This window comes from Danio rerio, chromosome 22 (assembly GCF_049306965.1).
Source record: "Danio rerio strain Tuebingen ecotype United States chromosome 22, GRCz12tu, whole genome shotgun sequence".
Lineage (NCBI taxonomy): Eukaryota > Metazoa > Chordata > Actinopteri > Cypriniformes > Danionidae > Danio > Danio rerio.
In genome coordinates this window covers 21,544,067-21,558,908 of record NC_133197.1, presented here as the reverse complement: position 1 = coordinate 21,558,908, position 14,842 = coordinate 21,544,067, and the positions used below count along the sequence as shown (strand labels likewise).

The following is a 14,842-nucleotide window of genomic DNA, read 5'->3' as shown; positions in this document are numbered from 1 at the left end:
GATGGATGGATGCTACAGTAAAAATATGTTACCTGATTAACAGTGTTTTGTTTATGTACAGTATTAACCATTTATTATTTATGGATGGACGGATTTACAGACGGATCGATCAATCGACAGACAGACAGACAGACTGACTGACTGATAGATGGATGGATGGATGGATGGATGGATGGATGGATGGATGGATGGATGGATGGATGGATGGATGGATGGATGGATGGACGGACGGACGGACGGACAGATGGATTTACAGACGGATCGATCAATCGACAGACAGACAGACAGACAGACAGACAGACAGACAGACAGATAGATAGATAGTTAGATAGATAGACAGACAGATAGATAGATAGATAGGTAGATAGATAGATAGATAGATAGATAGATAGATAGATAGATAGATAGATAGATAGATAGATAGATAGATAGATAGATAGATAGATAGATAGATAGATAGATAGATAGATAGATAGATAGATAGATAGATAGATAGATAACTTAACAGTAAGTTTCCTTTCAATATACAGTAAATTACCATTCCCAGATTTCCCTGCATGACACTTCACTTTTATAATTTTTTTTTGACATTTCTATGGTTATTTTTATTCGTTTTTGTCTCGTGAGTCATGTACATTAGAGTTAATAAAGAGTACATGTAGAATTTAATGTTGATAAGTAAGGAATAAAGTACATCCAGTCGGTTACTACTGCAGCATAAACCCAGACAGGCTTCATTTTTAAGCATACAATTTGTGTATTTTTTTCCTATTCAATGTAGATAGATGATTTAATATAGGTAGACAACAGGGTGGATGCAAGGATGGATGAATGGATTGGTAAATGCTTCAGTAAAAATATGTTACCTGATTAACAGTAAGTTTTCTTAATATACTGTAAATTACCATTAATTAACGTTCCCAGAATTCCCTGCATGGCACTTCACTTTTGATTTTTTGTTGATAAGGAATAAAGTACATCCAGTCGGTTACACAAAAAAACTTGCATTTAACAACATTAAGTATTTTTAATGATTAATCATCACAGTCATTAGTAAATCTGCTTAAAAAATTAATCCAGGCATGGTGTGTTCGTTTTATACAGCGATATGGATATTGTTTAGTGTATTATGTGGTGGTGTGCAGATTAAAATAGCTTGGCTACAAACACTGAGCTCTAAAACAGAGGTTTGCTTCGCTCTTCATGTAGGTATTAGAGTGCACTTAGAGGTCTGCTGTGTTTCGGTGCCTCCATCACCACAAATACTCCTCCATTAGTGTGTGTGTGTGTGTGTGTGTGTGTGTGTGTGTGTATGTCTTTGTGTGTGTGAATCACAGAGCCTTATCACAGGACAGGAAGAAAAGAATGAAAAAAAACTGTAAGAAGAGGATAATGGCTGGAGTATGAAGGTGGTTGGTGACTGGGCACTGTGTGGAACGCGCTGAAAGACGTGTGTGTGAGAAAGAGGGAGAGGGAGAGAAAGTAATTAACCGTTCATGTGTTACAGCGTGTGTAAAACACTTGTCTGCCTGTCTGTTGTTTTTCTTAGTGAGACTATAATTAAACGTGTGTGTGTGTTTGTGTGCTCTGTTGCAAGGAGATTGAGACTATCCAAGCTATTCAGCCCTGAAGGGCTCTTTCTGTCATACACACACACACTCATTGACACACAGAGCCCAGGGAAATGGCTGAATGAATAAAACTCAGTACACACACACCAACTAGACTCATATTTCCTGGAGAACATGTAAATGCCACTTGCCCATGCAAATTGCACTACCTCAACTCTAAAGTGTCGCTATGTTGTTGCTAAGGTGTACTGATTGGTTTCTAGGATGTTATGGGTGATTTGGTGTTGTTAGGGTGTTTCTATGTTGACGCCTGGGGTTACTGGTTTCTAGGGTGTTATGACTGGGTTCAAGTGCATTGCCTGGGTATTTTGTGTTGTTGCCAGGGTTGTCGGGGTGCTTTTAGGATGTTATGAATGGTTTTTAAACTTTGCTATTGGTTTCTGAGTGGTTGCTAGGATATAATTAGATACAAAGGTTAAGGTTTAGATGCAAATTTGGTTGCTAGGGTTTTGCGGGTTGCTGTTGTTGTTTGGACTATATTTGGGATTTAAGGATGTTTTGAATGAGTTTCATTGATATGATGGTTTTGTATGTTGTTGCTAGGGTTTAAACAATGCAGAGCCTATTTTATTCTGTTTGCTAGGGTTTTCTGGGTGCTTGTAGGATGTCATAAATTGTTTATAACCATTGCATTGAGTCTTACTGGTTGGTTGCTGGTTACTAGGGAGTTTCTAGGGTTTTAAGTTGGGGCTTCTGGAGGATTTTAAAGAGCTCCTATTTTGCATTATAAAAGGTCATATTTTGGTTTTTGGGGTCTCCAGCAACAGGCTGATTTGCATGCAAGGTCAAAAAAAACTTTTATTGTCTTATGCATTTATTTTTACCTAATTATCCCAACGACTCCCATATGATTCATTCAGCAATTAATTTGTTCTCAAACCCCTCCTTAGCACAATGCTAATCTGCGCTGCGCTGATTGGTCTGATGACCCAGTCTGTTGTGTTTGGTCGACTGTGTTCAACCCAAAACAGAATGAAGCACCCACTCCGGCTTATCAACAATTCTGAAGTAGTCAGAGTGCAGAGTGCATGTGTGAGGCTAATGCAGGAGTGAATTAAAGCAATGCAGTTAACACCAGCATATTGCTCTATTCTTAAACATGACACACATTCAGTATTAATACATACAGTGGCAAAAGCTGAACTAATCTGAAACGTGACTGCCACGTGTGTAGGAACAGTTGATGGAGGCCATAGCAACGACAGACAGCAGAGGATTGCAAGCTCACAAACGTGTTCACATTCGTAAAGAATGTGCTACATGTGGTTTTAGACGTGATATGAGAATATAAAGAGTTAACCAGATACACTACAAGCCGCGTGGAGTGGTTACAGACAACAAAACACAATTAAATTCATAGTTTGTAAGCTAAAGAAAACAAAGAGGCAACCATTTTAATTGCACTAAAGTTACTTACATTTGTGAAATGGAGGAAGAAGCTGATCCATGAACTGTGCACTGTAAAGTTCCTGTCAAGCTCTGACAAAGTCCCATACATCAGTAGTCTTTTCTGATCCTTCCTTTAACAAACGGCCAACAAATCCCCCGTTGTAAGTGTGTAAATTACTGAAGCACTCATCATGACAATGACAGAACACAGCAGAAGGCTGAGACTATAACGCTGAGGTATTATTACAAAAATAAACTTTAACTCTTCACAGACTCATCTTTGGGTAGGAAAGGTAATACTCACTTGCCTTCACACTTAGAGCAAAGCGTCGTCGCGACTTGATTCAACCGGGATCTGCTACAGTGTTTGTCTTATTTTTCTTTCTACAGTGTTTGTGGGCGGGGCTGGGGGGTTAAATTTTCCCAGGTCTGCACGCATAACAAATAGGCGGGGCTTGAATTTCGTATTGACATTCACGCCACCACGGCTAAAGATTCGTTAAACCCACGATTCATTTAAACCACTATGAATCAGCTCTTATAGATGAATCAATAGCTTTAAACATGGTGTACTTTAGGATTTTAGGCCATAGCTGGACATTTCAAACCAATTAAAGCTGTGTTACACACTGCATAGAAGGTCATTTTCAAAAACCCATAATAGGGGCTCTTTAAAGGTGCTAAGGATGACTTGTAGTTTTAGTTTTCTGGGCCATTCTCCATGGTTGTTACTGTAGTAGTGCATTGTTTTGCAGTTTGTAGAGTTGTTGCTAAATCGATGCCAAGGTATTCTGTGTGGTTGCTAGACAGCTTAATAAGATTGCTTGAGTGTTTTGTTTGTATGGCAAGTTTGTATTGACCTTATTCTAAAATGCGGAAGTGCGCCTGTTATCGCGATTGTCTATGAACTTCCGTTTCTGTCGCCTATGGGAGAAATGACAAGGAATAATAAACGGCAAAAAACGGTCAAACTACTTGCTCTACAAACAAATGTTTGCATGACTATACAGACCAATTAGAATAATATAACAAGGAAATATCAGTTTGCAACATCAAACAGCGAAACGAGCAGTTTTTAATGTCTAAAAATGAATGGAAGTGAATGAGACCGGAAGTCTTGTGCCAAAAAGATTCAAATGGCAGCGCCCGCTCGTCTACGGAGAATAAGGTCAATAGGTGTTTTTAGCTAGTTTCTAAGGTTTTTGCTGAGATGTCATGAATGGTTTTCCAGTGTTGCTAGATCTACAGTCTTTCTGGGTGATTTCTGGTTACTCTGGGGTTTCTAGAGTGTTGAGTAGGATTTCGGAGTGATTTTAAGGACATACATGGCTTTTAAGCATTGCTAAGAAGCTGTGGAGTTACAAGGGGGTTACTATGGTTTTGGAGGTAGTTGTGCTAAGAATGACTTGTAGTTTTAGTTTACTGGGTCGTTCTCTTTGTTTGTTAATAGTGCATTGTTTTGGAGTAGGTAGAGTCTTGCTAAATTGTTGCTAGGGTATTCTGTGTAGTTGCTAGGCAGCTTAATATGATTTTGTATGGCAAGTTTTGTGTATATGTTTTTAGCTAGTTTCTAAGACTTTTGCTTGGATGTTATGAATGTGTGTTTTTTTTATCATTTGCGCCCACAGAATTGCAATTAACCTCCATCCTCCATCGCAGCTGTTCAGAATGGCCTTCATTTCATTATTATCTGTCACTCTCTTTCTCTGCCTTGTGTATCTTTTGTTGCTTAGACATCATTGTCGTGAATATAATCTAAGCTGAAGCCATTTGTGTGCTTGGGAATTGAGCGCCCAGTGCAGTTGTACAGGTTTATCACTGTCACTGTTTTCTCTTCTAATCGAGCGCGTGCATGTGTGTGTTCTCTTTCAGGCGGAGATCGTGAAGCGACTCAGTGCTATCTGTGCTCAAATCATCCCTTTCCTCTCTCAGGAGGTAGGCTGACAGTGATTGACAACTCATCAGGGTTCTGGGGTCTTCTCCCAGAGGCAAACACACACTCGTGCACACACTTTTTTTCCCCTCCCTGTCAGACTGATTCACCCTCAGTATGGCTGTGCAGCTTCTAGATTTTAACGACTAGTCTCACATTTCTGCCTAAACAAGGATTGCTGATATCCTGCTTTTTTTCTTTCTTACAAAGAAGCAAACTTGAAGACAAAAGTCGTCTGCTATGACTTGATGAGCTTGTGCTGTAAAATTAGTGGTTATCAGCTGAAAGATATGGGCCAGTAGAGGCCTTCTGCGCCTACTAGTAAGCTTAGAAGGCTGTAATCATCCATTCACATGGTTATTCAGTTATAGATCACATACGACTGTTGCCGGAAGTTAACAAGAATTATTTATATTATTTAATACATTTCCTATTAAATGTATTTTATTAATGTCTACCTCTACCCCAACCCTACACCCCACCGCCACAGTAATGTAAAAACACATCTGGATCTGGAGTAACCTCTATTAGTATTGCTAATTAACCATGTGGTTGGATAATAACAGCCTTTTGAGCCTACTAGTAGGCACAGAAGGCCCCTACTGGCCCATATGTATCAGCTGATATCCACTAATAATGCCCATTCAATCGAGTGATAACATTCTAATCAGGTTAACCAGAATTCAAACACTAGCTATGTTTCCATTCATTGATGCGATTTAGATTTATGGCCAAAACTGGAATGTTGCTTAAAAATTTTGTACCATTTCTATCCAATTAGGACCAACAAAATTATTACTTCCTGATTACCTGGTGCCAATTGTCGAAAAAGTTAGGAGCAAAAGATTGTGAACAAAAACAATGGTCCTAATGTATTTCCTTTTTTACATTTTTTATTTCCATAGCTTTCAAGAATCCAAAAAGGTCCACATGTTGACAAATAATAACAGTTGATAAATGATAACAGTTTTAGCGTTAGGATGTGAGTGAATTGCCTCTTGTTAGAGTTATGAAGTAGTTTGACAACAAGCAGGAAATGTTCCTGGGCCAATGACATGGTCTATATATTAAATAGCTTGCGCCTCAGAAGACGAAATGCAATGAACGCGCTGCAACTTTTGCAAGTGCTAGCTTAATTATCTGTTAAAACTAAATCACATGACTTTTTTGATGTGCATGCTGGGATTTATTTGGTATATATGTTTTAATTGTAACTTATACACCTTTTTTCTTATCGGATAAAAAGTTTATCCTTCTGATTTGTGCACATACTTAGTTAAAATAGTTGGGAAAAATATAACCCAACTATAGGTTATTATAGCACCTTTCCAACTATAGGCTATTTTAACCCAATGCATTGGATTATTTTGATATTGGATATATTTTCCATTCTGGTAATACTATTGGTACTATTACTAGCACTACTATTGATTTTATAATTATGGCTGTGTAAATAAATAGCACACAGTTTTCAAAAATAATAGAAAAGCTTTATTTTCATTACATTGTAATTTTTATAAATTTTTTATATTCATTTTACATTTTTCAGTTAGTTCATCTTTTAAAACATCAAATTCTAGTCATTCGCATAACAATCAAATTTTAAGTTATTTGGTGACATCTAAACAATTACGGACCCCATAGTGTTACATGTTGTTTGTTTCTATCAATGTGCATGAAGGGTAGAAGGACTTCATTAAAAAACAAGCTCTTGAGATTTGGCTGTTGCTTTTTTAACTGTTCTTTGTTGGTTTCGTAAGGCTTGAAATGGTTTATTTTGTGTCCCAACATATTCAAAGCTCCAGTTCCCTCGTCGAGGAGCCATAAATCCATTGTTTATCTTCAAAGCTTTGGAGCTGCAGTGTGAATTAATGCATCTCACCTTTAGAGTTCAAAACCGTACTGGAAAACGAGAAAGGATTAACATAATTCCTCAAGAAAAGAATGAAAAACTATTTAGAATAATTAAGATGTTTCACAAAACCATTTTGAAAGTAATATATTATTATATATTTTGTTATTGACTTTTTTATATATATACATTAATTACGTATTAAATAAGTAGACAGTTCATTGTATTTTAAACATATTCAATAATTTATCTCATGATAATTTGCTCCAGATGGGATCTTTTTCAGTACTTTTTTTTTGTCTAAACCTGAACTTATATTGAAAAACTAGATATAAAATCCCAAGAATTCATAATTGGGATGACAGTTAGGGAGTTGCTATTTCAGTTTATTATCCAAAAATATATCTTAAATAAAAAAAATAGACTCTTAAATTTGACTGCAATTTTACCACTTTCAGCCGATTAATAGGCCGTAAATAAGTTATTCTGACTTAATAAAACCACAAACCGTTATTGTAGACGTTTGTAAATAACAAATCTGTTTACCGATCGTTACTTTCATAAAGTCTGTTTGTGAATTTGACCTTTTATATAATGTATAGTGATACAGCTCCCATGCGAGGATACCCAAGTTCCAATAAAGTGTCTGGAATGGATCTTCTTTTCAAATGAGGAGGATTTATTTGGGCAGATGAGCAATAAAAGATCAGGCGGAACTGTATTGATCAGGAGGTCACCTTTAGCATTAGCCTGAGTTAGTATCTGCTGACGGGGAAGGACAGAGTGATATGTCTGTCAATACTGACTGTGTGTGTGCGCGCGTGTTTGTGTATGGTGAGAGACTGGATAATTAAAGGATAAATTAAAGTTTTGTGAGCACTGACCTCATTATAAATGTACTTTATTTGGCTGTGTTTGAGTTTGTTTACACCAGTTTTGCATTTTGTGTCTCTTTCTTATCTCTGTGTGTGTTTTGTGTGTGTTTGTAGCATCAACAGCAGGTTGTTCAGGCGGTGGAGCGAGCTAAACAAGTGACCATGGCAGAGCTCAACGCCATCATAGGGGTGAGTGACCTCTGACCTCTCATACTAATGAATGGATGGATGGATGGAAGGATGGAAAATTTGACAGATGGATGGACAGATAGACAATTTCATGCATTGACAGAGGGATAAAAGGATGGATGGATGGATGGATGGATGGATGGATGATGGACAATTTGTCAGATGGATGGACAGATAGACAATTTCATGCATGGACAGAGGGATGGATGGATGGATGGATGGATGGATGGATGGATGAATGATGGACAATTTGTCAGATGGATGGACAGATAGACAATTTCATGCATGGACAGAGGGATGGATGGATGGATGGATAGACAGATAGGTACATGGTTATATAGATGGATAGATGGACAGATAGATACATAGGTGAATGGTTGTATGGATGCATGGAAGGATGGAAAATTTGACGGATGGATGGATGGATGGATGGATGGATGGATGGAAAATTTGACAGATGGATGGATGGATGGATGGATGATGGATAGACAATTTGTCAGATGGATGGACAGATAGACAATTTTTATGCATGGTCAGAGGGATGAATGGATGGATGGATGGATGGATGGATGATGGATGGACAATTTGTCAGATGGATGGACAGATAGACAATTTCATGCATGGACAGAGGGATGGATGGATGGATAGATGGATGGATGGATGGATGATGGACAATTTGTCAGATGGATGGACAGATAGACAATTTCATGCATGGACAGAGGGATGGATGGATGGATAGATGGATGGATGGATGGATGATGGACAATTTGTCAGATGGATGGACAGATAGACAATTTCATGTATAGACAGGGATGGATGGATGGATGGATGGATAGACAGATAGGTACATGGTTATATAGATGGATAGATGGACAGATAGATACATAGGTAGATGGTTGTATGGATGCATGGAAGGATGGAAAATTTGACAGATGGATGGATGGATGGATGGATGGATGGATGGATGGATGGATGGATGGATGGAAAATTTGACAGATGGATGGATGGATGGATGGATGGATGGATGGATGGATGGATGAAACGATAAATGGAAAAATGGATGTATTGACATAAGTTGTTTGCAGATCCCAGATAGGTGCATAAAGAAATACATAGCTGGAAAATGGATGGATGAATGAATGGATGGAAAGATGAACAAATAGATGTGCAGACAGATAGATATACAGTATAATGTGCTTAAATGTTGATTGATTGATTGATTGATTGATTGATTGATTGATTGATTGATTGACAGATAGAGAGTGAATAAAAACAGACTGACATACAGACAGATGAATGGATCAACACAGATAGGTTGGTAGTATGTGGAGGAGGGGAGGAAAAAGCAGCAGATAAAGGGATGTCTCTCCTCTCTCTGCTAAATTACAGCTTGTTTTGATGCTGGCTGTTAGAGAGGCTCAATCTCTCTCCAGTCCACTGTCTCTCTGAGCTCTGATCACATTAGTGCACTTAAAGCCCAGTGATACAGTGAAGCAGTCCACACATGACAAACAACAGCACAGGCTCACTCCACAGCACACACACACTGCTGCATTTCTCTATGGTTTATACATTTAAAACTGTTTCCAGAAACCTGTCAAAACAGCAAGCTAGGTTGGGACATATCTGTCTGTCTGACTGTTTGCCTGTCCATCCGACTGTCTGTCTATTTTAATCTGTCAAAAAATAAATAAATCAGTGTTATTGTCTCACATCACATCTGTGTCTGACCCTCTGTCCATCCATCCATCCATCCATCCGTCTGTCCGTCTGTCCGTCCATCCATCCATCAATCCATCCATCCATCCATCCATCCATCCATCCATCCATCCATCCATCCATCCATCCATCCATCCATCCATTAATCCCCCTGTATATCACTATCTTTCTGTTGCTCTTTCCCTGTCTGTTCATTCATCTGTCCGAGACTACGAAAATGCCTCACTCATTCAGTCTGTCTGTATGTTTTAATAAGGCTGCATATATCTGTATTTTTTTTATCTACTTATATAATATCTGCTCATCTTTCTATCACTCTGTCCGTGTTTCTGTTTGTTCATCTCTTGGTTATGTAGTTCTGTCCATATGTTTGTTCTGTCTATCTTTTACATGCACTCAAACATATCTATTGTGGTCTGGTTTTCATTTCTATTTAATCTGTCTGTTTATACCATATAATGAGCCTTTGACCATCCATCCATCAATCTGTTCATCTGTTCATCCATGATATTGCCCCTTCTAAATTGTCTGTCTGTCCATCTTTCATCCATCCATCCATCCATCTATCCATCCATTGGTCCATCTATCTTTCACTCTGCCCATTCATCTGTCAATTATCAATTCTCTGTCCATCCATCCATTCACCCATCCATCCATTTGTATATCCATCGATCCATTCATTCATCTAGCCATCTTTCATTCATCCATTCGTTCATCCATTCATCCATCTATCCATCTTTCATCAATTGATCCATCCATCTATCTGTCAACCTGCCTATGCACCTATCCGTCCATCCATCTATCCATCTATCCATCTTTCATCCATCCATCCTTCTATCTATCTATCTATCTATCTATCTATCTATCTATCTATCTATCTATCTATCTATCTATCTATCTATCTATCTATCTATCTATCTATCCATCCATTCATCTGTCCATCCATATGTCACGCTGCCCTTCCATTCATCCATTCATCCAACTATCCATCCGTTCGTCCATCTATTCATCCATCTTTACATCTTTCATCAATCAATCTATCTGTCACTGCCCATGCACCTATCCATCATCTATCCATTTTTTTCCATCCATCCGTTCGTCCATCCATTCATCCATCTATCTATCTATCCTTCATCAATCGATCCATCATCTATCTGTTACTCTGTCCATCCACCCATTTATCTATCCATCTATCTATCCATCTATCTGTCACTCTGCCCATCCATCCATCTGTCTGTACATCCATCCATCCATCTTTTACTCTGGCCATCCATTCATCTACCCATCCATTCATCTGTCCATCCATCTGTCACTCTGCCCATCCATCCATCCATTCATCCAAATGTCAATCAGTCTATCCATCTGTCACTCTGCCCATCCATCCATCCATCCATCCATCCATCCATCCATCCAACCATTCAGCTATCCATCCGTACATCTATTCGTCTATCCATCCATCCGTTTGTCACCCTGCCCATCCATCCATCCAACCTTCAAACTATCCATCCATCTCTTTCTCCATCCATTCATCCATCTATCCATCTTTCATCAATCGATCTATTATCTATCTGTCACTCTGTCCAACCACCCATCTATCCATCTTTCATCCATCTATCATCCATCTGTCACTCTGCCCATTCATCTATCAATTCATCCATCCATCCAACCATCCAACTAGTCATTCGTACATCTGTCCGTACATCTATTCATCCATCTATTACCATCCATCTATCCTTCTATCCATCCATCCATGCGTCAATCCATCCATCCATCCATCCATCCATCTATCCATCCATTCATCCATCCATCCATCCATCCATCCATCCATCCATCCATCCATCCATCCATCCATCCATCCATCCATCCATCCATGTGTTTTTCTCTGCATGTCTGCCTGCCTGATGTCTTTATCTGTCTGTCTCTCAGCAGCAGCAGCTCCAGCACCTGTCTCACCACACTCCAGGTATTCCTCTCACTCCTCATCCTTCAGGTCTGTCTCTGGGTGGGACGTCCAGTCTGTTGGCCCTCACTGGGGCCCTGGGAGTCACGGCACACCTGGCCAACAAGGACGAACGCAACCACCTAGACCCAGAGCACCTACGAGGTGAATATCTATCTGTCCTCTCTTAGTCAACAATTTTTAGCCTCATAGATGTATGAAGATATTAAACGACTTAATAAATTAAACACTTAATTTGGTAACACTTTAGAATAATTGTCCACTACGTATGAACGGTACAGCATTTATTAATCATAGTTTAACATTAACCAATGCATTATTGATATACATGAACTAACATTATTTGACTTAAATAACTTTAAGCAACGTTAACAAAGATAAATAAACACCGTAATAAATACATGACTAACAGTTTGTTTGTATGTTAGTAAATACATTAACTAACGGACCATTATTTTAAACTGTTACCAAAACTGTTCACTAATAAAAATTCTTTGAGGTGTGCTATTGCAAGTATGTCTATTTTTTTTAATTGACAAAAAAACATATAATATATATATATATGTTAACTGTGTTATGGTTGTAAAAAGAGATTGACGGTAACAGGATTGACAATTATAACTTTTTTAACATAGTAAATGGCAAGATTATACTAATATTCCGGTTACATTTTGCATCTTCTAGAAAAGCTTTCTATTATTTTTCAGAAGCAAAAAAATGTATAATAAAAATGATAAAAAATGTTTTAAATAATAACACAAATTAAATCCAGTTATCTCTAAAAACATAGCCATTATATTTGTATTTAGAGACATTTTGTCCTAAAAAATATTAACTTAAAGGGATTTATTAAAGTGTATTGTCCTTTTACTCAAGAAAAAAATAGCTAAGCGATATGACACAATGCATAAAACACACAGCAAATTTTACAATAAACAGAATTAATTAACAAAACATACAATAAACAAACTTTATGGCCTCTTCAGGATGACTCTAGAAAAATCCAAAATCTGTATATCCAGCATTTTGAATTCTGACGAGCTGTAAACAGATGACTGAAAGAGACAGATGTCCTTGTTTCGTAAAAGTACATGGAAAACAATCTCTAAAGATGTGGTGCAGCTGGCTTTAGCCTATAGTCTTTGGCTCTATAAGTCTCCCTGCATCTCCCGTTTTCAAAGTAAAAGTCCCACTTACATAGTAAGCTTAATAAAAACTTAGATAAGCTTAAAATAAGGTAACAAATATTGAGGGCATGCTAATAAATTGCTCCATATGCAATTTAACAGTTTGTGCTTTGCTCTGATTGGCCTGGTTTTCACTGGGATTTTACACTAAGTTGATTTACATCAGAATGAGGAAACAATGGTGTCTAAATCTTACTGTATGTCATTTCCATCTACTGATGTATTATTCAGCTATGCCTAGGTATGTCTAGATTTTTATTACGTGGCACCTTTAAGCAATAATACTTGAAAAAATACACTAAGGCTAATTCAGACACAAAAACAACCTGTATACGACAATATTATATATTTATATACATATATTGTGGTCCACAATATATGAGAGTTTGATTTTTCAAAATTAATTTCAGACACCAAATGTACCTGCAATTATAGAATAACCCAAATAATATTAAATCTCCAGAAGAAAAAAAAGACAATGGTGAGAAATACTTTTCGTAAATACTTTTGCTTGGGCATTAAAGGAAGCCATACAAAAAGTGATAGAGCCAAATGTGGCCCAAGGGAAGTTAACAGAACGACAGAAAGTGAGGCGTGTGTATGTGTGTATGTGTGTATGTGTGTATGTGTGTAGGTGTGTGTGTGTGTGTGTATGTGTATGTGTGTGTGTGTGTGTGTGTGTGTGTGTGTGTGTGTGTGTGTGTGTGTGTGTGTGTGTGTGTGTGTGTGTGTGTGTGTGTGTGTGTATGCATGGGAGTGTGCATGTGCGTGTGTGTGTATGTGGAGTGGGTCCGGTAGATTGGACCGACTTCTGAGGAGCCTTGAAGCTCTGATAGACTGAAGGCCAGAGGGGCGACTTGCTCAGAGAGCTCAATACAATGGATGTCATTTTATTGCACCCTGACTGGATTTTTCAGCATGACCTTGGCTTGCTTTGGAATTGTTGTTATTATTATCTAGACTGACGTCAATCCCCTACCCCTCCTTCTCTCTCTCTGTCTCTCTTCTCCGCTCCCAGAGGGTGCGCCCAGCAGGGTGAGTATCAAACTTTGTGTGTTTGTGTGTATATGTTGGTCCTCCACCCCACTGACTTTGATAAATGACTCCAAATGCTGAGTCCTTAACTGAGAAGAGCGATTATGAAATCCGACCGACCTTTCAGGACTCTCTAAACAGCGTTGTTACTGCCCTCTGCCATTAGTTACATGGGAAGTGTTCGTTTTGTACTTTTGCTGTAACAAAACATAACTCTCTGTCATTGGCCTGAATCTTAGTTAGCATTAAAGTATGGAGCTAGATCAGTCTCAAAAATAACAAATTTCCGAAATAAAATTCATACATGTACAGCACAATTCACATGTACAAAATCCAATTTGTAAATTCTACACACAATTCATGATTAGTAAAAATCATGAACATTTTGACCAAATAAATTGGATTTGTGCATTTTTTAATCATGTTTTGAATTTCCAAATTGGATTTGTCTATTTCTGAATCGAGTTTTGAATTTTCTAACTGGAATTGTGTATTCATAAATTGTGTTTTGAATTTATGAATTGGATTTGTGTATTTACGAAGCGTGTTTTGAATTTACAAATTGGGGTTTATGTATTTTTTAATCAAGTTTTGAATTCATGAATTTTATTTGTGTATTTATAAATCTTGTTTTGAATTTACGAATTGGGGTTTGTAATTATTGATCATGTTTCGAATTTATGAATTGGGGTTTGTGTATTTTTAATCGAGTTTTGAAATACGAATTGGATTTGTGTTTTTACGAATCTTGATTTGAATTTACGAATTGGGGTTTGTATTTATGAATCATGTATTTAATTTACGAATTGGATTTGTTTATTTACGAATCGTGTTTGGAATTTACAAATTGGGGTTAGTATTTATGAATGGTGTTTTGAATTTGCAATTTAGATTTGTATATTTTTTTAATCTTATTTTGAATTTACGAATTGGATTTGTGTATTTTAGAATCGAGTTTTGAATTTATAAATTAGATTTGTATATTTTTCAATCGAGTTTTGAATTCACAAATTGTATTTGTGTATTTTTTTAATTGTGTTTAGAATTTATGAATTGGATTTGTGTATTTTTG

At 37.4% G+C, this 14,842-nt stretch overlaps 1 protein-coding gene across 2 annotated transcripts in view; it reads left to right on the top strand.

The window, feature by feature from the left end:
• The window catches only part of tle2b (TLE family member 2, transcriptional corepressor b), a 117,095-nt gene that overhangs the window by 80,537 nt on the left and 21,716 nt on the right, over positions 1 to 14,842 (top strand). The window contains exons 12-15 of one of the 2 annotated variants that reach the window (XM_073937810.1): positions 4,893 to 4,955; positions 7,795 to 7,869; positions 11,515 to 11,692; positions 13,754 to 13,770. In XM_073937810.1, the coding sequence (XP_073793911.1) occupies positions 4,893 to 4,955; positions 7,795 to 7,869; positions 11,515 to 11,692; positions 13,754 to 13,770 (333 nt within the window). The remainder of the gene's footprint in view (positions 1 to 4,892; positions 4,956 to 7,794; positions 7,870 to 11,514; positions 11,693 to 13,753; positions 13,771 to 14,842) is intronic. The other variant, XM_005170536.6, reaches the window with a different exon arrangement.